The sequence below is a fragment of the Peromyscus maniculatus genome, chromosome 6, assembly GCF_049852395.1.
Source record: "Peromyscus maniculatus bairdii isolate BWxNUB_F1_BW_parent chromosome 6, HU_Pman_BW_mat_3.1, whole genome shotgun sequence".
Classification (NCBI taxonomy): domain Eukaryota; kingdom Metazoa; phylum Chordata; class Mammalia; order Rodentia; family Cricetidae; genus Peromyscus; species Peromyscus maniculatus.
In genome coordinates, this window is record NC_134857.1 from 66,656,992 (window position 1) to 66,681,438 (window position 24,447).

The 24,447-nt window shown below is 35.5% G+C and overlaps 1 protein-coding gene across 2 annotated transcripts in view; it reads left to right on the top strand.

Annotated features, from left to right (window-relative positions):
• The window catches only part of Lrba (LPS responsive beige-like anchor protein), a 571,922-nt gene that overhangs the window by 92,781 nt on the left and 454,694 nt on the right, over positions 1–24,447 (top strand). For both annotated transcript variants that reach the window (XM_006976444.4, XM_042279232.2), the window contains exons 13-21: positions 550–718; positions 3,528–3,607; positions 4,211–4,273; positions 5,422–5,519; positions 7,460–7,552; positions 8,757–8,865; positions 9,388–9,469; positions 12,597–12,720; positions 13,410–13,602. In XM_006976444.4, the coding sequence (XP_006976506.1) occupies positions 550–718; positions 3,528–3,607; positions 4,211–4,273; positions 5,422–5,519; positions 7,460–7,552; positions 8,757–8,865; positions 9,388–9,469; positions 12,597–12,720; positions 13,410–13,602 (1,011 nt within the window). The remainder of the gene's footprint in view (positions 1–549; positions 719–3,527; positions 3,608–4,210; positions 4,274–5,421; positions 5,520–7,459; positions 7,553–8,756; positions 8,866–9,387; positions 9,470–12,596; positions 12,721–13,409; positions 13,603–24,447) is intronic.

Consider the following 24,447-nt stretch of genomic DNA (forward strand, 5'->3'; position numbering starts at 1 on the left):
TCCTGTGAGCTTGAGGCCAGCCTGGTGTACATACTGAGTTCCAGTACAGCCAGGGCTACATAGTGAGACCCTGTTACAAACAAACAAACCCACTGACCCAGAGAAAAACACAAAACAAAACAATTTCTTAAAGCATAAATTTATTATAAAGATACAGCTGCTAATGAAAAGTTGATGGCTGCTAAATGGGAATAAAAGAATTATTTCCATGGGATAATATGTCAAAAATTGACATATTTTGGGGGTATTTACTGTACAAGGAGTATGTGTGTGCGCTTGATGTTGTTAAGCACAGCATCTTACTTTTTTTTTTTTTTTTTGGTTTTTCGAGACAGGGTTTCTCTGTGTAGCTTTGCGCCTTTCCTGGGACTCACTTGGTAGCCCAGGCTGGCCTCAAACTCACAGAGATCCACCTGGCTCTGCCTCCCGAGTGCTGGGATTAAAGGCTTGCGCCACCACCGCCCGGCCAGCATCTTACTTTTTGAACTAAACATGGGACAGTTGCCAATGAGCGTCTCTGATTGTGTGCTTTTTATTTTGGTTTTGTAGGTTCAGTTGATGCTGTACACTTACCTATCCACTGAATTCATTGGTACAGTCAACATATATAATACTATTCGGAGGGTTGGAACAGTGCTGCTCATCATGCACACACTGAAGTACTACTACTGGGCAGTGAATCCTCAGGACCGAAGTGGTATCACCCCCAAAGGATTAGGTATAATTCTGTCTGAATGTTATATTATACACATGGTAAATCAGGATATAAAATAAACCAGCAATATACTCTTTTTACATTTTACTTTATGTGTATGCATGTTTTGCCTGAACATATGTCTATGTACCATGTGTGTACATGGTGCTCCCAGAGGCCAGAAGAGGGTATCAGATCCCCTAGAACTGGAATGGAAGGTCGTGAGCTGCTATGTAGGTGCTGGGAATCAATTCTGTCTCCTGTGGGAGGGTAAGCAGTGTTCTTAACCTTTTCTACAGCCCTCATTATAGCACAATTGTATTAGTTTGTTATAAATCGCTGTTGCCAACATTGTTTACTGTTGTGAAAGAGTGCTCCTGTGTCATTTGGGAAGTCAATATGATCAGGCTAGTTGTAACACATTGCCACTGAGAAAGACAAATTAATTCCATACTGGTATTGGTGCTGAGATAATCATAGTGAGAGTCATTGGAAATGGAGATTTCATAGAAATGTAAGAGGTATCTGTTTTTAATAAAGAAATTCTAAAATTTCAGTAATTGTTTTCTTTCATAATCAGGACAAGCAATACAAGGTAATATTCTCTGTACATGTGGAAAGTTCATTGAAGAGGTCAAAGTAAAAATTCTTAAGTTTTGTAAAACCTACTTCAAACTGCCTTGTGTGGAAAGAGCTAATCAGCTGATACAAAGTGGCAGTCTCAGGTGCAACTGGTGCAGTGTTCGGGAAATGTTGGAAAATGCTCAGAGTGTGCATTTGTCTCTCCAGGTGGCTAGTTCTTCTGTGTCAGATCTTTTTAGGAATTCCCTCCCTCCCATTGTATTAGCAAGCAGCAAGTCCACCCTTGAGTCCTCATAACTGGGAAGCCAGCAAAGAACATCCCTGTACCAAGTGTTTTAAGCCTCTTTTGGTCTCTGTGTTGCCTGTGTCTGTGGCAGTTAGAGCACTGATGGACCCACTTGCAGGAGCCTCCACCTCCTTAGACCCACAGTCTGTTCCTTGACAGCATTTGAAGACTGTTGCTTCAAATGAGAAGGATTTCTTAGGAACCAGGAAACCATGTGTTTTCATTATTGTCAAAGACATTGACTGTTCAGTGACTTATGAAGATAGGATTTGTAATTATATGCTACTTTATGTAACCTTCAAAGTAAACTCCTTATTCTCTGAGAACACTGCAAGGACACAATCCCTGTGATGTGTTTAAGCTGGTAAGCGTGTGGCACTTGCAGATCTAGGCCAGAACTTCCTGATGGCAATTTCATGGTGGTGTAGGACTTTCACATTCTTGTTGATTGCCATTTTCATGTCCTGATCTTCATTTTATAAGTAAATAGTGACTTCAGGAAGTCTCACAGGTCAACTAAGGAAGCCGGGCAAATTTTGTGGCTCTTGTCTGTTTAGCTTGTTATTTGTCTAGGAATGATCATGTGGAACACATTTTGCACAATTTTCTTCCTATTTTAATTGATCTGTTCAAGGTCACGTTGGTCTTGTGCTTTGGTGGTCTGGGCACTAGCTGTAAATAGTGATTACTGGGGAAACTGTAGAATTTATGAGGCAAACAGGTCCCTAACTTGAGGTCTTAGAACAATAGTTACTTGGTTTCAGAAGTTTTGTACTTTGGAATTAGATGCTGGAGACATGAAAATTGACTTAATGTGAGCCATGTGTGACCAAGGACTTTCCCAAGTACTGGAGATGTCAGAGGTAGTCAGCATAATGTTTCCCTTCTTCATTAACAGTTTTGTGTGGTGAAGCATGCTTTTTGTAACAATTTAAAAGGGACAACAGTAGAAAAAGTTGTTTCATACCCAGTTCATATAACAACATTTTACTGCCCAAAGTTTAGATTTTTCTTTACTTTTTAAATTTTTTGGTAAATTTCTGTTATCTTAATAGCAAACACTTTCAGAACAAAACATAAATACTATTGTTAAGTACAAATTTTTATCACCATATGTTTGTTTTTGAAATCCTTTCACTTCTTAGAAGAAGTATTAACTTCAAAGAATTTTTTTTGGCCAGTGTTTTACATTTATATACTGTATTGTGATCATACTCACTCCCCATCAGCATCTCTTTCTCTCCCTCCACTCCCGCTGACCCTGTTCTTCCCAGCTAGGCCCTCTTCTACTTTCATGGCTTTTGTATGCAGGAGTCCAAAGGCCTGTCATACATATGTTGTAAACAACATAACCTATCTGTGCTTTTGGAGTGTCGAATATATAGTTGACTATGAGAGTGAATGCTAGCCTTTCAAAAGACACAAAAGGGAAGGTCATTCTTTAGAAGATTGACTGTGTGTGTGTGTGTGTGTGTTTTAAAGATTTATTTATTATGTATACAGTGTTCTGTTTGCATGTATCCCTGCAGGCCAGAAGAGGGAGCCAGATCTCATTACAGATGATTATAAGCCACCATATGGGTGCTGGAAATTGAACTCAGGACCTCTGGAAGAACAGCCAGTGTTCTTAACCTCTGAGCCATCTCTCCAGCCGTGTGTGTGTGTGTGTGTGTGTGTGTGTGTGTGTGTGTGTGTGTGTGTGTGTGTGTGTGTGTGTGTTTGTTTGTTTTGAGACAGTGTCTCATTATGCAGCCCTGGCTGGCCTAGAATTCAGTCTGTAGGCAAGGCTGGCCTCAAACTCAGAGATGTGCCTGCTTCTGTTCCTGAGTGCTGGGTTTAAAGGCTTGTACCACTATGCTTAGCTCTATGTTTCTTTTAAATAAATGGAAAACTCCTGGAAATGAAAGCATTGTATTTTAGTTAGCCTTGAGATCTTTGAAATACTAATTGTGTGTATCTTTAAAGATGGACCAAGACCCAATCACAAAGAAATACTTTCTCTGAGAGCATTCTTACTGATGTTCATTAAGCAGTTAGTGATGAAGGTAAGTTTGTTTCTTCCCCATCCCATGCTGCCTGTTGTGGCAGATCATTTCACATAAAATATGGTCTGTTTGTTTATTCTTTGTCAGTAAAATATGACAGAAACTTTGCTGAGAGATGTTTGTTTCATCCTCTGTTTTTCATTCCTGTTTCTCTTGGGTATACGTAAATCACTGTAGAATTGGAGATTGGCACTTTAATATATGTTATATAAATTTCCATGAGAACTCAAGAGTATTTGTTTTTTTCACTTGGCACATATTTAGAGCCTCTGTTTACACTGGGTTCTGTCCTTTGCTGGTGGGGTACAGGTGCTCGGATTACTGGCTTGTGCCAGTTTTTCACCATCTTCTTCCTTAGTCTTTGTTCTGTGGTACCTTATTAGCTGTCACATTAGATTTGGCAAGAGACCGGCCCCTTGATTTCTGTTTAGTTTTCAGACTATGTCTTTTGTGCTTTCTCAAAGTGTTATTTTAAATCTAGATTTTTGTGTTAGTTTTTGATTTATAGCAGCTGATGAAATTGACTAATCTATATATGTACAGTTTCTGATTTTAAAGTGACTTTGTGTGTAAGGCTAAGATAAATGTATTATGTTTCTGAAGGACTCTGGAGTAAAGGAAGATGAGCTACAGGCCATTCTTAATTACCTGCTGACTATGCATGAGGTAATACTTGAATTTCTGATTTGGGGATTTTATTTCATTTTATTTTTTAAGTATATTGCTTGTTTCTTTTCTTTAAAAAAAGATTTATTTATTTATTTACTTTATAATATACTTTATTATGTATATAGTGTTCTGTCTGCATGTCTGCCTGCAGGCCAGAAGAGGGCGCCAATCTCAATACAGATGGTTGTGAGCCACCATGTGGTTGCTGGGAATTGAACTCAGGTCTTCTGGAAGATCAGCCAGTGCTCTTAACCGCTGAGCCATCTCTCTTGCCTGATTTCATGTTTTTAAGCTGTGTTAGGGATGTTTTTTAAAAGTAAAAACATCAAGGAAATATTCACTAATTATACCACTGTCATGGAGAATAAATCTCTATTTAGATGCTAATGAATCCTCATCTTAATGGTTTTTATTGCCACAATATAGCTCTGAGAAGTATCACGAAAGGTTTTAAGAAGTTGCTAAAATTGGATTTTATTTAGTGAATGAAGTACATGAAAGCATATTGTTAGGAACTAGTGTAACAAAGAGAAAAGTAGACGAAAATGGCTGAAAATGATTGGATTTAAAATTCATAACATTCTTCTTTCTGATTTTTACATGCTTAGATATTTTTTAAAACAAATAACATTTGTAATGGAATTTAAAACTGCTTAGTTGAAACTTAAATGGGTTCAGATATCTGTTTTATCTTTAACTAAACTATTTATTTATTTCATGTGTATCTGTGTTATGCATCCTGTGTGTGCCTGGGACCTGTGAAGGCCAGAAGAGGGCATTAGATCCCTGGGTGCTAGTTGTGAGCTGACAGTGTGGGTGACAGCCACAACAGCCAATTCATGAAGTCATATACGCTGTTTCTATAGACTTTGCTGTGGGGTGTTGTTATATAGTCTAACATAAAAGCTATTTTATCTCTCTGATTACAAAAATCTCTGGCTATTTTATGGTGTATACTTTGAGCTGTATATTTAAAGTGTAATTATAAGTCAATATCTTACTTATAATTAAAATATTTAAATAGCATCATTTGTTCAAACTCATATTATAGATTTGCCTATTTATTTAAAGTTAAAATTTATATTGTTTCAGAAGTATTCAGTATTCCAAGAGTTGACTTTTTTCATTTTCTAAAATAATTCTAGGACGACAATCTAATGGATGTTTTACAGTTGCTTGTTGCATTAATGGCAGAGCATCCTAACTCCATGATTCCTGCTTTTGACCAAAGGAACGGGTTACGGTAAGAGTTAGCATATGGAGAGTTCTAATTATATTTAGTAAAAAGCATTACTCTGGAAATACTACATTCTTAAATATTTGATCCTAGGTTATAAAAAGAGTTTATAGCAGGCAATAATTTAAGATTTTTAAACTTATTAAAATCAAGATTATTTCATAATTTTTTGAATGAGTCTTAAATTTATAAAAGTTACTATTCTATTTTTTATGGATATATTATTAAATAGAACAGTTTACCTAGGAAGATGCTATCTTTTTCTTATTTTTTTAGACAAGATCTTACTGTGTAGCCCTGGCTAGCCTGGAACTTGCTATATAGATTAGACCAGTCTCAAATTTACAGTGGTCCTTCTGCCTGTTTCTCCAGTGCTGGGGTTAAAGGTGTGCACCATTAGCTTGGCCCTATGTCAGTTTTTAAGTAATCATAAAATTCTAATATTTGTCTTTGTTACAGATATTTATGTAGAAGAGAATGCTATGATAAAGCTTTTGAATTTTACTTGGTGTGTTCTTTGTTTTTATATCAGAAGGCCTTCGGCCTTCTTTTAAGAGTAAATTAATATTTTTGAGGATTTATTGTGAAATTCACCTTTTTAGTTGTGGTTTTAAGTCTATTTTACTTTGGGATTATTTCATTTAATAAATTTAAAAATTTTATTATTTTAAAAATTATTCTTGTTTCATTATATATTTTATTACTTAAATTTTTCTTTGACATCTTCATACATATATAAAATACATTTTAATTATTCTTACCTCCCATTCGTGCCAATCTCCTCTTCTCCCTAAATATTCTGCTCCTGTATTCATATTTTTTTGTTTTCTTTTGTTACCTACTGGGCCATCTGTGTAACCAACTGTGGAACTGTGAATTGGATTTTGGTTGGGTTCACAGGTGGGTATAACCTGAAGACAATGACTACCTCTTTCCCAGAATTTTTTAGTAGCCAAAATAGTTCTTCAGGAAGAGTTGGGACCCCATGAACCCTTCCCCTATTCATAACTGATTGTTCACAGGACCAATCCTGTGTGGGCCTACTGCCAATCTTATCGGGGCCTAGGCAGGTAACCGAAGCTGCTGTGAGTGAGTTCAAGATTATAATAACTGTGTCAGACTCAGAAGATGGCATTTTATAACCCTTCGCCCTGTCTTCCCTTGCTTAAATTTTTCCTACTCTCTTCTATAATGTTCCCTTGAACTTTTGAGTGTGCAACATAATGTCTTGTTTATATACTCAACAATTATGTATTCTCAGTGTCTTGAGCAGGCATGAGTCTCTACATTCACAACCATTTGCTGCAAAGGAAGGCAGTTGTCTATGGGAATAAACATAGGTATTTAGAAGGCAGTTTGACATTATGCCAATTTGACTTTGCATCAGTAGTAAGTTCCACACTAGGCCTTATGACTTTCCTAGTCATGTGTCTCTAGTTAGGTTTACAGTGCATGCATGGGTTTTCTCCACGTAGGTCTCTCTTTGTAGCCCAAACTTCATGGTGATCCTCCTGCCTTAACTCTCTGAGTGCTAGGCTTGTAGCCATGTACCACCACACCTAATAATCTATTGTTTTAAAAACTAATTTGTATTATTTATATGTCTTTTCTGATGATCACACATTACTGGTCCATTCCTTTGTTTTACATGGTGATAATAATTATTCATAAGCTTAAGTATGTGCTATAATTAAATAGTGTTTTAAGCCGGGTTTATACAGTAAGAGTAGCATATATGTACGTGCCTCGAGAAGTCACTTTTGGTTTTGGAATATTTAGTTAATTCTGGTTTGTTTTCACTAAAAGGATCTAAAGCCTGAGATAAATGGGTTTTAGATGTCAGAAATGTATATTAAATTTATGTATATGTTTTTTTAAAATAAGTTTGCAATGATACCTTGAAAATTATATTTAGACTAGTTTGTTCTTAATTTTTATTTATTCAGTGTTATTTATAAACTTTTGGCATCAAAAAGTGAAGGAATCAGAGTTCAAGCACTCAAGGCACTGGGCTATTTTTTAAAACATCTGGCTCCAAAGTGAGTATGCATGAAATCTAGAATGAACTGTTGCATATTATTTGTTTAAAGCCTTGGAACAAGGTTTCTGTTCTGTGGCTCCTTTAGTTACTTTCTTTGTTGTTGTGGTGCTGCTACTTAATTTTAGTCTTATATTGCCATTTAAGTTTAATGCCACTATTGCACATTTTAAAGATAAAACTGGATGAGAGCATTTAGGTTCTGATATGAAAATTACTTATGTATATGTTGGGTTTTTATGAGAATTAGCGTGAATTCATTGAAGGCTTCATCTTGGTGAACTGAATCACCCTGTGTATTATTATCTGTATCATTTACGTTGATGTAGTAGCTGAGATGTGACAGCCAGCCTCTTCATCTATTGCTACCTCCCAGTTTACTACAGAACTTGAAGTTTTGGAGGTAGAACAGGTGGTGGTAACCTGCAGTCTTTCTGAACCCAGCTGCCACCTGTATGTGGTTTTATTACATCACAACCATGCTATTATAACCCGTGGCTGTTTTCATCGTACAAAAGCAGTGCTGAGATGTGACAGAGACGATATGGCCCACAAGATTTTAAATATTTACTATATAGAAAAAGTTTGCTGACCCTCGGGTATAATTAGATATGTGATTACTACTTTTTTTTTTTTTTTTTTTTTTTGATTTTTCGAGACAGGGTTTCTCTTGTGTAGCTTTGCGCCTTTCCTGGAACTCACTTGGTAGCCCAGGCTGGCCTCGAACTCACAGAGATCCGCCTGCCTCTGCCTCCCGAGTGCTGGGATTAAAGGCGTGCACCACCACCGCCCGGCGTGATTACTACTTTTAAAGTTTATTCCTGGAAGGTTAATTTTAGTGCACACATTTCTGTAGTGTTGTTCAGTTTCCTAAATTATGTACATTTCTTGCGCTCTCCACCCCAAAAACATTGTGATTCTGAAGCATTCATGTGCACTAGTAGGGCATAGCCCGGTTAGCAGTAACAGATAACTGCTCTGAAGAATTGAGTTCAAGTTTTTGCTATGCTGTGACATAGCCCATGCCTTTTGCCTTTTGAACTTCAGATATGCTTATACTGTGGTTAGCCTTGAATGTTCTAGGTTGAAGAATGTTATGAGAGTATTTGAGTTGGAATTTATAATCAGAAAAAAAATCTGTGTTTCCTTTATCAGTTGTGAACCCCTAAACTCTGTATTTTGTAATTTCTTTCATGTTATTTTAGGAGAAAAGCTGAAGTCATGCTTGGGCATGGGTTGTTTTCGTTGCTAGCTGAGAGACTCATGCTTCAGACAAATCTAATCACAATGACCACATATAATGTTCTGTTTGAGGTAAGAATGTAGTTAGAATTTACTCATTAATTTATTATGACGATGTTATAATTGTCAGTATTTAAATTTTTAAATTATTTATATAAAGATAATATGGCTACATTTTAGAAGTTTATTAATTATGAATTATTAAGTAACCAAGTTATCCCTACTTTATGTTTGTTCCATTGTGTTGATTATTTGATGTTTCATTTTATAATAAAGTAAAAATAACATTATGGTGTTAAAGGTATTTATATGTCTAAAATACTTAGCTTTTTAAATGTAGGATTATATCATACATTTTATTTTTGAAACAGCATCTCATTTTAAAGCTCAGACTGTTCCAGAATCTAGTTTTGTAACCAAGACAGGCTATAAAGTCTTGGCAGTCCTCCTGCCTCAGTCTCTCTAGAGCTGGGGTTACAGTTGTGAGGTCTATGCCCAGCCGCACACAGAGCTTTCGTATTTGTGCTTAGACTACCTTTATAGTGATGCTTACCTAGCTATTGTGCTAAAGCAGTTTGCTGTTTACCCTTGCAGATTCTTATAGAACAGATCTGTACTCAGGTGGTACATAAACAGCATCCAGATCCTGATTCTACAGTGAAAATACAAAACCCCCGTATGTATTTTATATACTTTAAGATTACTTTTTCTACTTTAAAAATAAAGTCTCCATGCAAAATCAAAAGTTAATATTATTAAAGTAAGCAGGTATTTTCTCAAGGAGTGAATCATAATAGTTTTATCTGTGTTTTATATTGAATGTTATGCCAAATTGACACTGTTACTATATTTATGTGATCTTGGTTTAGTTTTTTTTTCCTGATTTTTCAAAAAAGTTTTTATTATGGTATTTGGTAATGTCAGGCTAAATTATGTTAACAATGGGAGACAGTTTTCAATTTTAAATTACTGCCAGTAAAATAGAATGCAAAATTTGATATGGGAACACAATCTTATTTAACTTAGAATTCTTAATTCTAAAAATTAATTAGAATAATAGGGCATATTAATATCTCATTTTTAAGATCATGCCACCAGCATAACTAAAGGACTTTTGGAATTACATTTACTTTTTGTATGCAGAGGAATTCTAAAATTTAGTTACCTTTTGTGTTTCTGTGTATAGTGTGCTACATTCTGTGTATAGTGTGCTACAATTTTAAAAGCATGAAACTTTGAAGTTTACTTTTTCTCTGCTTTCCAAATCATGTTGCCATTCGTTGTTCAGAGTAAAAATGGAAAAATTTAGATGTAAGAACTTTGGAGTATTTTATCAACTTAGACCATAACATATTAGCTGAGACTGGATGACTCAAAAGAATAATGCAGACCGAAGTGTTAAACGGTCTTATTAAATAAGAAACCTGAGCCGGGCGGTGGTGGCGCACGCCTTTAATCCCAGCACTCAGGAGGCAGAGCCAGGTGGATCTCTGTGAGTTCGAGGCCAGCCTGGACTACCAAGTGAGTCCCAGGAAAGGCGCAAAGCTACACAGAGAAACCCTGTCTCGAAAAACCAAAAAAAAAAAAAAAAAAAAAAAAAAAAAAAAAAAAAAAAAAAAATAAGAAACCTGGGGCCAGCTATTGGGGTGAATTCTGAAAGGTCAGAGAAGCAGAACAAGTCACAGTCAACCTCACCTCGACAACTCCTCATTGCATCCTGTTTCCACAAATCTTCAGACTGAAAGCTTCTGAGTCCTCACCCAGATGGATCTCAGCTGAACAGCTGCTAAAAGTCTAAAAGCATAAAAGCATCTAGTTCCTGTCCTCACGCCTTATATGCCTTTCAGCTTTCTCCCATCACTTCCTGGGATTAAAGGCGTGAGTCTTTCCCAAGCAAAGACATAAGATCTCAAGTGCTGGGATGAAAGGTGTGTGCTACCACACCTGGATCGAGTCTGTTCCTAGTGTGGCCTTGAACTCACAGAGATCTGGATGGATCTCTGCCTCCAGAATGCTAAGATTAAAGGCATGTGCTACCACCGTCTGGCCTCTATGTCTAATCTAATGGCTGTTCTGTTCTCTGACCCCAGATAAGTTTATTAGGGTGCACAATATATTGGGGGACACAATAGATCACAACAGAGTAGAATTTTTTTTTTTTTTTTTTTTCAAATTTTGTAAGCTCAGAAGGCTCCTCTATTTGGTTTGGTGCGGGCTGCTCTGTTTACTGAGGAAGACAGAGCAAGCTGAAAGCTTCCCTGGAGCCCCTCTAAATGGATTTCATCTCATTAATTGGAGAATCCTCAAGGCCTCATTACTTTTTAAAGGTCCCACTTCTTAGCCTTGTCATGTGGGTAGCACCTGCATTTTGGAGAGGACACATTCAAACCATACCATTTGACCCTTTAATGCCGAACTGATTGACTTACGAAAGAGCAGGCAGTATATTGTGGTAGTTCAAGATACAGCTCACCTGGGGCCTGGAGAAGGTGACTCAGTGGTCAAGAGCACTGATTCTTCTTTCAGTGGGCCCAGGTTCAAATCCCAGCACCCATATGGCACTCACAATTTTCTGTAACTACTCCTAGGATCCAGTCTCTTCTTCTGGCCTTTGTGGTCACTCCATGGTACATAGACATACATGTAAGCAAGACACCCAGATATATTAAAAAGAAAAAAAAGTGGCCACCTGGGTTCAACTCTACCCATTTTACTAGTTTGTGACTTTTATACCCTCTAAAATGAAGAATAAATAGTATCTACATTTTGTTGTGGAAATCCTGTGGCTCTGTTGAATGTGTTTTCATTCAACAGTGCCCTAGGACAGCATATCCTCAGTGTAAATCGCAATGATCTTATTTTCATGAATATCATCATCATTGTAATAGTTTAGCTAGAAAACTTTTGAAGTTATCGGAAGAATTTAGAAATTCTAAAATTATCATTAATTCCATGGAAGAATATCTTCATTTTGTTATTTTTAATGTTTAATTTCACTCATCAGAATCCTTGACAAGGGGGTGACACAATTCTTAAACTTTTAACTAAGTAGGTAAAGTTTTGGTGTATTCTTTAAATTTGTAGTTATATTTTTAATAATCTGGATAGTTCAGATTAAGTAAGTGTTTAAAAAAATTCTTTCTGTACAAAAAGCCCATTCAGTAGTAGATTTATTTGCATTTTCTTGGGGATGGGATATTGAGGTTTTATTTTCCTTTGTATTTTTCTCCTAATTTTATCTTTAAAATTAGAGAATATTTAGAGCTTTAAAAATTTATCTCATAGTGGAAAGGCTGTGTATACCATCAATCTTGTTGCCGAATAAAAGTTTATTCTTTTTTCTCCTTGAGATTTTGATTATAGTGGGAATTTTTGTTTTTAAGATCAACTTTGCTCTTTGGTAGAGGCTAACATTTGATCATCACTATAAATTTGATCACTTATAATTTAAACATATTGTTTGAACTGTATAAAATGCAACTCTGGCTGGAGTGTAGCTCAGTGGTAGAGCACTTGCTTCATCATGCCAAGGCCCTGGGTTCCGTTTGTTAGAGAGGAAGAGCCAATCAACATGACATGAAATCATTGTCTTGTTTATAAGTTCTTTCTAATGAATATAGGTTCCTTTTTATAAATTTAAAAATTCTTTAAAATAATTTATACATTAGCATGTTTCTTTAATTTTTATAAAATGTTTTCAGTAGACATTTATAAAGAAAAGACAAAGAAATTGCTTATATTAATCTACCTTGCTGAATTTTTTGTTGTGGTTGGTTTTTACTTATTTATGAACTGTCTTACAGAGATACTAAAAGTAATTGCGACCCTACTTCGAAATTCTCCCCAGTGCCCAGAGAGCATGGAGGTTCGCCGAGCCTTTCTTTCTGACATGATTAAACTTTTTAATAACAGTAGAGAAAACAGGAGGTAAGCTGGAATAGAAAGCATTCATTTACAGTATTCATACCTACTTTTGGATGATTCCAGTCTGTCTTAGAAAACTTCCTTCCTATAAGTGTGTGTAAGTAACATACAAGAGTTAAAATTTTTATTGCTACATTGTTAGAACTGTTTTGAATGTATTGCAGATAACTGTGTTATTCATCCCCCACCTCCCACCCCCTCCTGAGACAGGGTTTCTATGAATAGCCATGGCTGTCCTGTAACTCCCTCCACCAGGTTGCACTGCAACTCAGAGAGCCACCTGTCTCTGTCTCACGAGTCCTGGGATTAAAGGCGTGGGCTTTATGAGTATGAGTCAGGACAGGCAGCTCGCCTGACACATGCTGCACTAGGTTCAACGCCTAGAATTGACAAAACAAAAAACCAAAAAATTTATATAAAGGTATATACTGCAGTAAGAGCATAAAGAAGACACAGAAATAGTAACATCAAATTACTTTAGTGGGGAGTGAGGGTAGGAGATAGAATAAAGAATGATAAAACATTTGAGAAGAGGTACTTAATTTAATAGCTAAGTATTAGGTTAATTTTTTTTTTTTTGTAAAAAAAAAAAATAACAACAAAAAAACCCACAGACCTTTATTTACTATTTAGAATTCTGGTGATTTTACAGTTTTTAGTAATTCAATACTTTTTTTTAAAATAACTTTTAGGAGCTTGCTACAGTGCTCTGTGTGGCAAGAATGGATGCTTTCTCTCTGCTATTTTAATCCCAAGAATTCAGACGAGCAGAAGATAACAGAAATGGTATATGCCATATTCAGAATCCTGCTTTACCATGCAGTCAAATATGAGTGGGGTGGCTGGCGAGTGTGGGTAGACACCTTATCCATCACACATTCAAAGGTAAGTTGCTTTATGGAAGTGTATGCTATTTTAAGTACCTGCAATTTTGAATTTTACTCAAGTAAAATATTAATATGTTTGAAATGAAGAAAAAGGTAGGTTATTTTCTGAAAATATAGTGAAATAAAAACTAAAAAGGCATTAATAAGGATGTTTCTAACTTATCTAGATATGGAATAATTATTTTCAAGTGTTAGTATTGTGTGTGTTTAAATTAAGTAAATTCGAACATCATGTCAGCATATTGAAATTTATATTTTCATGTATGCCACACTCAGGTATTTTTCTCTGAATTTTTATTATTAGGAAGTTTTGAACACAAGGTGGCGCACCATGTTCAAAGATGGGAGGTTTTTGGTTTTTTTTTTTTTTTTTTGATTTTTTTGTTTTTGTTTTTATATTTTTCTTGTAAATAATATAAATTGAATAAAAAGGAAAGTTATTGCTTTTATTTTCATTTTGCTCAGGTCAAAGTCAGGTAAAAAATTGGTTTCAAAGAAACTACTCAGCTATTTTCCTGTTTTTAACACAACATCTGATGTAACCCAGGATGGTCATGAACTCACCATTTAGTCCAGAGTGACCTGGAACTTGTGATCCTCCTGCCTCCACCTCCTAAGTGCTGAGTGTAGGCTTATGTTACCTCTCCCAACCTGTTCTTTGTTTTCTTAGCTTTGAACAATTTTAATGAAATATTATAGACCTTGAAAGATACAAAAAATAAAATGAACCTAATACTTAGCTATTAAATTAAGTACCTCTTCTCAAATGTTTTATCATTCTTTATTCTATCTCCTATCCTCACTCCCCACTAGAGTAATTTGATGTTACTATTTCTGTATCTTGTTTGTGCTCTTACTGCAGTATATACCATTATATAATTTTTTGGTGTTTTGTTTTGTCAATTCTAGGTATTGAACCTAGTGCAGTATGTGTCAGTCAAGCTGCCTGTCCTGACTCATACTATCAGACCTTTATAGCTCTTAACAATAAATAATGTTCTTTTATGTTTAAACTTATGGTTAGCGCTATCATGCTAAATGTATTTTTGCAAGTTATTATTTGCCCTGTGTTGCTTGGATTCATCCATATTTACCCCTGTAGTTGTGTTCATTTCCTCAGCTATTTAGTCTTTTATGACTGGACTTTATTCTTCTACCAGTTGGTGAGCAAATTATGCATATTTAAGAGTTTGTGCAAATTCTTAAAACTATAATATGTAAGATAATGTAATTTCCCCCCCCTCATATTAGTGTATACATTTAGATTCTTACTGGCATTTATCTTTGTAAGTTCTTATTGCTTCACATCATTTCATCACTTTGTCTGGATTTTAAAATATTTGCCACGGTTAAAATTTTAATTGATGTGCCCTTAGAATCTAACTTTGTTTTCTTATTATGTGGTTCTGCATGTCTTTAATCCTAGCACCCAGGATGCAGAAGAATCTCTGTTAGAGGACCAAAGTTCAGTTACTAGAACCCATGTCAGGTGGTTCAGCTGCCTGTAACTCCAGCCCCAGGGGTACCCAATATCTATGGCCTCTGAGGGCATCTACATTCATGCAAACCCACATGCAGACACACACATACACACAGTTAAAATAATGAAAGTAAATCTTAAGAAAACCTAGTGAGAAATAAGAAAATTATCTGATTTTATGAAGTGCCTTTGGTCTGTGCACCAGATTTTTGAGACTGATCAATTTAGTCCAAAGTGCTGTTCAGCTAACCATGATCCAAGGACAAAATCGTGCCTGTTACAAATAAAAATTTTGGGACATAATCACTCCCATCTATGTATTTATTAATATATGGCTGTTTTTGCATTACACAGATAAATTGAGTATCCCCTGTAGAACTACATGACTCCTAAAGCCTCAGCTATCCATAATGTGATCCTATACAGGAACAGTGTCCCATCCCTTGTACTTTATTTTGGCTTGACTACATTGCCTCCATTACAATGGGCTGCTGCAATCTGGGTTGGTTTTCTGTTAGTAGGTTTTCACCCTTTACAGAAAGATAATGAGAAAAATTGAGTTGCGTTTGAGCCTCATACACATTTGGATTAGATTTCAGAGATATCTGGTGGGATTACAGGTTAGAAAAGTACCAAGCAAGAAGCAGATTTTTTTTTTTTCATGTTTTCTGAGTGTATATGAGTTTGCCTTAGAAAGGATGGCTAGGGGAAAATAACCTTCAGAGAGATGTTGAAGTGTTGCCAGAAGACTTGGGGACTCCTTGAGATCTTTTCAGAGGATCTGTGAAGTTCTCTTATCCAGCTACATAACTCTATGGGATTGGATTTTCCTGTAGATTTCTACCCAAACAATATAATGCCACAGACCCATGTAAGATTAGGGGCATATCAATTTAAAAATAACATGTTGCTTCCCTCTGTAGGTAGTTATTTTTTTTAATAGCAAGTTAGTTTTTTTTTTAATTATTTTTCACATATGTTTGCCTTGTCTTTCATTGATGCCATTGATAAAAGTATTGTCTAACTTTCATTATTTGACAAGAAACTACGCTCTGGCTGGAGGGTTATAGTTATTGTCAAATATGCCATGCTGTGTTAAATCTTAGTTTACACAGTCCTTTCCTTCTACCCAAATCCTCTCTGTTGTTTAGGACTTCAGGTTTAAATGATAGCTTAGCTGGTCACTCTGTCTGTCTGAATTCCCAGCATCTAAGTTTTGTAGGGTCTCCTGTCAGTCTCTCTTGGTCGCGTGCATCGGTCTCCTGCATCTCCTGTGGTTGTTGAGAGACCCTGATGATGGAGGTATGATCTGTACCCCCATGACTGCCTGCTCAGCTTTCTGCTTTTCTCTCTTCCTCTGTCCTCTCTCTCTCAACCAGTATTACCTACCACCTTACATCCTTTTCTGTTCTCTCCAATATCTCTGCGCAGTCTGCCCCTCTGGCCTTCTGCTGGGAGCCATCTTGACCCTGTCGCTTCCTCCCTAGTGGAGCTGCATCTTTCTCATCCTCACGCCTCTCTCTCTGCTCTCTGTTGTCTCTGCTCTCTGTTGGTCTCAGCATTCCCAGTTGTTCTGTGCCAAGGTCTCCTTCTTGTTTTCTGTTCTTTTCCTTACAACATTTAAATTTTTTCTCTTTCTTTTACTACCTATGTGTATTCACCATTTTGTTCCTTCTGGCGTCTATTTGAATGCTTTTCTAGATATTATGAAAATTGAAAGAAGAATCCAAAACAGATATTACCCTGGAAGGTATTGATTTCTAACAGAAGAAAACAGAAGTGTTAAAAAGAGTTGTATACAAGGTTCCAGGTTTAAAATACCACAGAAGTGATATGCACAGTGAAAAGAGTGATAGCTTCTACCCAAGGGCATGGAGAAGTCTGTGTAAAAGGTGACACTGAGCACAGTCTTCAGGAGTAAATTAGATTCATGTAGATAGAAATTGGGTGACTTTCTGGTAGAGAAAGCAGAGCAAGCAAAGACATAGAGATAGTTTCACTGAGGAAAAAGTGGTGACTAGGTTTGAATTGAGGTGTGTGACTTGTATGAAGGAATGCTACATATAATGCACCAGTGTGAACCAACATTAACCATATATGTCCCTGTGATACCTGTGAATTCTTCTCCTGCATTTTATCAGCAGCTGTTAACATTTCTTCATAGCATCCATAGACCTGTGCTTGGTGCTGAGTTTTTAGCAGTGAAGGGAAAGGAAAACATCATTGTTTAGTTTAGCTTGATTTATGCTGTGTGTGATTAAGCAGCTCAGTCTTATCAAGAAGCCATGAACAGTGTCAGTGGCTGCTTATGAAAGCACCTTTGTCATGGCCACTCACAGTATGATGTTGGACCACTTCTTCAGAGTAATTTAGAATGCACATTTTATTATAATTTTTTTGTCCCACCTCAAAACCTTATTCTTAAGGAGGGGGAAGCCTAGAAGAATTTATTAGACCTGGGGATCAAATGCAGGGTCTTGTGCATACTATGCAAGCTCTCTACTACTAGGCTATACCACAGGCTATAAGTCTGTACTTTAAAATTAGCTCTTTGCTCTGTGTGATGGCGAACGAACGCCCATAATCCCAGCTATTTGCAAAGATGACAGAAGATGATCCTTTGGTCAAGACCAGTGTGGGTACTATAGAAACCTACACACACACACACACACACACACACAATAAATTCTTATGCACAAAGAAGTTTAAATAATCCTCTGAGTAGACAGGAAATATTATATTTTTGGTACTTTCATAAAATTCTTCTCTGTCTACCTTCACATTAAGTTGATATTTTATATATACTCTTTTCTAAGACATATAAGATATTTTACATCTTAGAAAAGAGTATGTGGAGGTATGGAGAGTCTAAAGAAACTAAATGTGTACCTCAGTTTATGACTTCTTAGTTATTTTTTAATTTTTAATTATAAAATTTTAATTATAGAAATCTGTTTGCCTTTTTGTGAGTTTAAATACAGTGCAGAGAATGTTAAAAAGAGGAAATATGCTATTTTATGTAGTATTAACAAGCAGTGCTTGTTTGTTTGTTTATTTATTTATTTTCCTAGACATAGATTTTATAGAATGAATTCAGAGTGGTCAGAGAGAAGAGGCAGGCATTGTTCAGTTTATATTTTTCTTTACTTCAGTGCCTTTTGATTTGAAACAGATCTTCAAACTACTTTGCAAAGAAAATAATTGCTTTAAGGAGAGGCCTTGTGTCTACTTTCCGATAAAAGCCAGTCCTCTGCCTCTTTTTTAAAGGAGATGCTGACTAAAGAAATTGTGGAGTGTTTTTAGTTTTGTGTTTTTAAATTGGAGTAAAACTAGATTCGCCACATTTTTGTCATGATGATGTATTAAAAAATAAACTAATGAATGGAATTGTGAAAGGGCAAAGAAAAACTTATTTAAAGTTGGCTTTTGTAATTTCAACTTTTAATTTTAGTTTTTCATACATGTATTTTCATTTTCTTTGTGGGGATTTTCTTCATTAATTAAAAGTTAAAAGGTATTTCTTTCCCATAAAATTAATACAAAATTATTTAAATGCTGCTACATTCATTTTCTTTTGTTAAAATATTAACAGTTATTTTTAAAATGAACAACTTGTGCTCCAAGGCTCTTCATATGAATATCTAAGAGAGTTGTAGATAGGTGTGAATTCCTCAGTTAAGGAGGTGAACAATTTGTAGTATGCTAAAAATTCTGTTGAAGTTCTTGTAACCAAATTTTCTGTATGTGAAAGAATCCATTTAAAAGCATCTTAAATACTTTCTAGCATGTGGTATTATAATGAGGCTTACCTTTTGCTTTTTGCAGTGATTTTGGGTCTCAGTATCACAAATTTATATTGTAGTTCTTGATGAAGAACCGATGTGTAAAGAACTAAGTTGCAGAATTGGATGGCTTTTGCTTTTGCAGTTACATCAGGATATATGCAGCAGCTATAAAAAGCCAAAGAAACTCAATTGCAATTTTATTGTTCAGTTTGATAGATTTCCTGCCACCTTTGTAGCAGGGAAGCTGTTTGTCATTGTGTGCTGTTCCACCAACAGCGGAACTAGGTTTTATAAGCAGTAATAGGCTTCTAGCAACTGCTCTGGGCTGCTTACTGTGGACTGAGAGTTTCAGATGTGCGCCCAGCAACCTGTGTAATTTCATTGTTGTCTATGTTTTCATCGTCAAAAAGTTTCCCCCCTTTTAGAAAAGGATGAATTGTAATGCAGTTAAATAACAATGTTTTCATTTGGTATACTGTAATGCTTCTTTAATTACACTTTAAATTATTACAACTTATTAATTATGAGAATGACCTAAAAATACTTTTTTTTTAATATAAGGAAATATAGCCTCAATCTTTAGACAATGTATTTTCTATATCTTTGTTGGCAAAAGATGCAAAATAATGAACAATTAAAAATTAATTGCACTTGCATTAAGACAAAATGAATTAGATTGTGCTCAACTGGATCAATTTGAGTAAAATACTTAAAGATCTTAGATTATTAGAGTATGTTACCTACTGTTCGCAATCAGAAATTAATTGCTCATTTCAGTCATGTTATAGACAAAATGGTAGAATAATAAGATTAAAAGCCACCCATTAAGAAATTTCAAGAGCCAATGAGATGGCTTAGTGGGTATAAGTATATATTACCTAACCTGATAAGCCTGGATTTGATCCTTGGACTCAGCTAGAAGGAGAGAACTGACCTTCACATGTGCTGTGGAGCAGGAACACACATGTACTCATACATAAATAAAATGGAATTAAAAAAAAAGCAATGTCAAAGGTTACAAATTTTTCATTTCACAGCTTTGCATTTTATGTGTGATTGATGAAGTATTCTTGTCTTAAAAATTTTTTAATAAAAATACCTTTTTCTTTTAAAATTTGGAAGTAACAGAAAAATTTGTATATACAAAAAACTTCTAAGCCACTCAATGTCCAGATGTCTGAATATGACTTAATATTAGTATTTTGGTAAGATCCTCAGGTCCACTAATCCATATGTGTCAATATATAAACACATGTAATTATTTTCTTCCAAAAATTTGGTTATATTTATGCTCATTTATGATCTATTTCCATTTAATGACACTGCTGCTTTGCATTTTAATGGGTACATAGAATTTCGTGTATGTACTATGTTGTACTATAAAAAAGTAAAGTTAGCGTTGGCGATTATGTAACATCTGAATGTAACCAGAACGCTTCACTCTCCTAGGAGTGGTTCATGATTTACTTCTCTTCTTTTCTGGCATTCTCCAGAGTTTCATTTGGAAGAGCTGTTGGAAGTGATCACTAAAACAAAAACTGTTAATTTATATTGTAACGTGTTACATAAATGTTATACTTTCTTATTGTTGAACAGTGATGCCCTGATCATGTGTGTGTACATTCATATTTATCTTTCATAGGATGCATTTTTGTAGAATTTCCAGGAGTTTCTGTATTTCAGAGTGTTTATCATGCATTTTAGAATGTTTTAGTAGTTACATTAAACTCCTCCCTAAAATTTTTTAGTAATTTATATACCAGATTTGCATGTAAGCATGTGTTTTGATTTATTCAAGAAAGTAAAATTGGTCTGATGAGATCATTCTTGGGCCATGGGGCCTACTCTTTAATAAGTCTCCATTGAAGAAAACTTATTTATTTATTTATTTATTTATTTATTTATTTTTGTGAGTGGATGTCATTTAGAGATAGCTTCTGGGTTAGGGTTGAGGGCTTGTATCCACGTTTCTAACACAGCCCCATGCAGCTCTCTGTGAGTTCATATTGTGTGTCAGTCCTGCTGTGTTTAGAGGGCTTTGTTTCCTTAGTGTCCTGCACCTGTCCGGGCTCTTGCAATCTTTCCACTTCCGCTTTGTATAGTTCCCTGCGTCTTGAGGTATTGTAGGAGTCTAGCAGAGTCACTGTATCAAGGGTAAACATTAGAACAGAATAGTGTTTTCTAGAAGTAATTTAACCATGAAGGAATCTTGGTGGAAATCAGTGATTGTTCTTTGTGATTTCCAGAGTTGTTTTTCTGAAGCAGCTTTACATCTTTGCATAAGACACTACCGGCACACCGGGAGCTCATGGATTATTGGGTACTGTAAACAGTATGCGATAAGTACTAAGGTGGTGGGGGTGTGATACTTTCCTTCAGAAAAACAGAGATTAGATCAGGGACTTTGGTATGAGGAACTTGTTTACCCCCAAATCAACTTTTTGTAAAAAATCAATAAATATACTTTGAACAGCTGTTCGAGGGTCAGTCTATCAGAAGCTGGACATTCCTGCTGCCCCACAGACCTAAAATTCTTCTTGGAGTGACCTCTTTCTTTGACCGCCCCACACAGCACAGAACACCTGACACTGAGGGGGAGGGGTTTGATGAAGACATCCCATTAGGACTGACTGTTCCAATATCTCTCATTCTCAGCACATTGTCCAGTTGTGGGCCTGTACATTAATTACCATCTACTGCAGAAGGAAGCTTTTCTGATGATGGCTGAGTGAGACCTGATCTCTGAATGCAGCAGAATGTCATTAAGAGTCATTATATTGCTGGGCTCCTTTAGCAGAACAATAGTGTTTGGTTTTTTTTCAGGTTCATGGCCTATCTAGTCTCAGATTTTTGGCCACCTGAGCAGTGTCAGGCGTGGGTTCCATCTTATGGACGGGGCCTTAAATCCATAAGATTGTGGTTGGTTACTCGCACAGCTTTTGTGCCTCTCCACCAGTGTATTCTGCAGGCAGATTACCACTGTAGATTGTTGGATTTAGAGCTGGGTGGTTGTTTACCTTTCTCTTCTGGTAGCATGCAGAGTACCTTCCAGTTGTATGAACAAAGGCTCTAGGTAGGCACCGGTTTACTTCTCCATGCCCAATGAGTTTTGTAGGTACTGTCTTCAGTAATAGGGCCTTACTATCAGTATGTGAAGGACAGCCAGAAGGGCCTTAGTTTTTGGGTGTTTCTGTGGGGGTCCCCTTGGCCAACAATTCAATTACATATAACTCATTTCTGACATTGGAGATTTCATTTGGTGGCAAGAGAAGCCTAGTTGTGGCTTTGTATCCTCCATTATTTGGTGATTTAATTTAGATTTTTTTCATATATGTATGCATTTTAAGAAGCTTCTACTGTAGTAGGTTTCCATATGATCCCTCAAATGGTAAGGTGGACTTTGAACTCTAGATTCTCCTGCCTCTGTCTCACTAATATTGGTATTATGGATTTGTGCTATCACAATCTTGTTACTGTATTATTTTGTCATAATTTGCCTGAACTTTATAGATATATAGATAATAGAGTTGCTCTTAAGTATTTGTCATTGATACCAAATGCTTACAGTAATGTATGTGCATGAACCATCAGTATGTTAACCATACTTTTGCTTAAGAACTTAAAGGAAAGATGCATACAGAATCACCTATGAAAATGAGCCTAATTTAGTGTATTGTAAAGAATATTGTTGACTGGCGAACAATTACTACTTAGGAATTATGGTACTTTATGGAAATTTGAGCACAAGTTTACCTTTTGTTTTAAGTAAGTTCTAGATTGTTCCTGTGTATTAGCATCTTTAATACAGATACTAAAGATCTTAGGGTTTCTCTTTAAATTATATACCCACGTTATATTAATAAGGAACTGTTGCTTAAAACAGTTTATAAAAGGAGAAAGTTTATCTTATATTTTCTATGGTTGCTTACTAATAATGATGGTGAACTTCAGAGTAGTAAGAACTGCAGATTTGTGAGAGAACTCTTGTAGGGAGAAAAATCCTTCCTTTCTACCCATTTTACCTCATTGGCCAGGCCATTTTCAATTAGACTGACAAAGGATAAATAAGACAAATACATATCAATTCATTTAAAATAGATTTAAACCCTCCATAGGATATGAAGAATTAGGGAAACCATTAAATTTGCTGTTTTTATGCAATGTAGACAAAGAGGTAACCGTGGAAAGATATGGTAAGAGGAAGAGGCACTAGCTCCACGTAAAGTAGCAAACGGTCACAATTTAGGTCCCTCCCAGTATCCGCTCTTTGTGGAAATAAGGTTATTCTTTCCCTCACTTTACTGGGAGGGTGTCTCTTGGGGGCATGTCTTGAGTTTCATGACTCGTTTCTTAAGACATGGGAGCGTAAGTTCCGAGGTCCTTCCAACATTTCTCAGTTTCTCAGCTTAAAATGCGTAAGATGCTTAAAGCGCTGTGTTTTCTGATAGAGTACTCTGAACTGTGTCAACTGCAAGCAGACAAATACATCTTTGTTAACAACAACAACAACAACAATAAATCAAGCACAGTTCTTCTGTAACCCAAAGTCAAAAGGCCAATAATAAGTTAGGAAGAACTAAAGATTAGTATTCCCAATTAGAAATTGATAGAAAAAGACAATACAATATAATTATGTTCAAACATCTCACAGAAGACTATGTAAAATTTTTTTAGATTTATAAAAAGATTCTGGACCAACTTATTATAAGAAGACTTTAAAGTAATATTATTTTGAGCTAATTGATCAAGAATGATTAGGTGAAAAAAATTAGGAATATTGGTTAACATTTAGTATATTTGAATAAAAAAGCAGGATTTTTAATATAACAATTTTTATATAACAATTTATACCTATGTGTGTATGCAAAACAATACTCTAAAATGATAAATGAGAAATTAATAGTTGATTAATTACTTGATTGTTGGTAGAATTTTTGCTTTTGAAGTTGAGTGTGGTAGAAAGACATTTTTACACTATGTGCTTTTTGTACTTGAGCCATGTGATTTCATCTATTTCAGAATCTCTTTCGGTTCATTGTATGAATGAATGAATGTACAGTGCTTATGGCATATGTCACTTGTTTTTCTTATGGGGTACCTTCCCTTTTCTATTTAACAAAATGTTATTTTCATAATACGTTCACTTGAATAGTTTCCCTGAAATAGCATATGCCTTATATTTGATATCTCATCAGAAAACTCTAGTAGTAGAGAAATTAGTGTTGAATATAAATTTGAATAAGTACTTTATATAAGACGAATCAATAAGTATTTATAATTTTCTTTTACTATTGTATCTTCCTCCATGTATGATTGTTGAATGCTGTTTTATTCATCTCTAAAAGCTCTTGTCTGTGGTAGTAATCTTTTGACTGATGTACATTGATATCTCATCGGGAATGATTCAGTTTTCTTGAAAATGTGTCTTATTTATCTGTCGTGGAAACATTTTTAATCTAAGAACTAGAAACCAAGATGTCATATTCAGCGAGTATTGCACAAAATAACACAGTTAAAAGATGCATTTGTTTAAAGCAAAGCCAGTTGCTAAACATGCCTACCAATTTTTAAAAAGTCT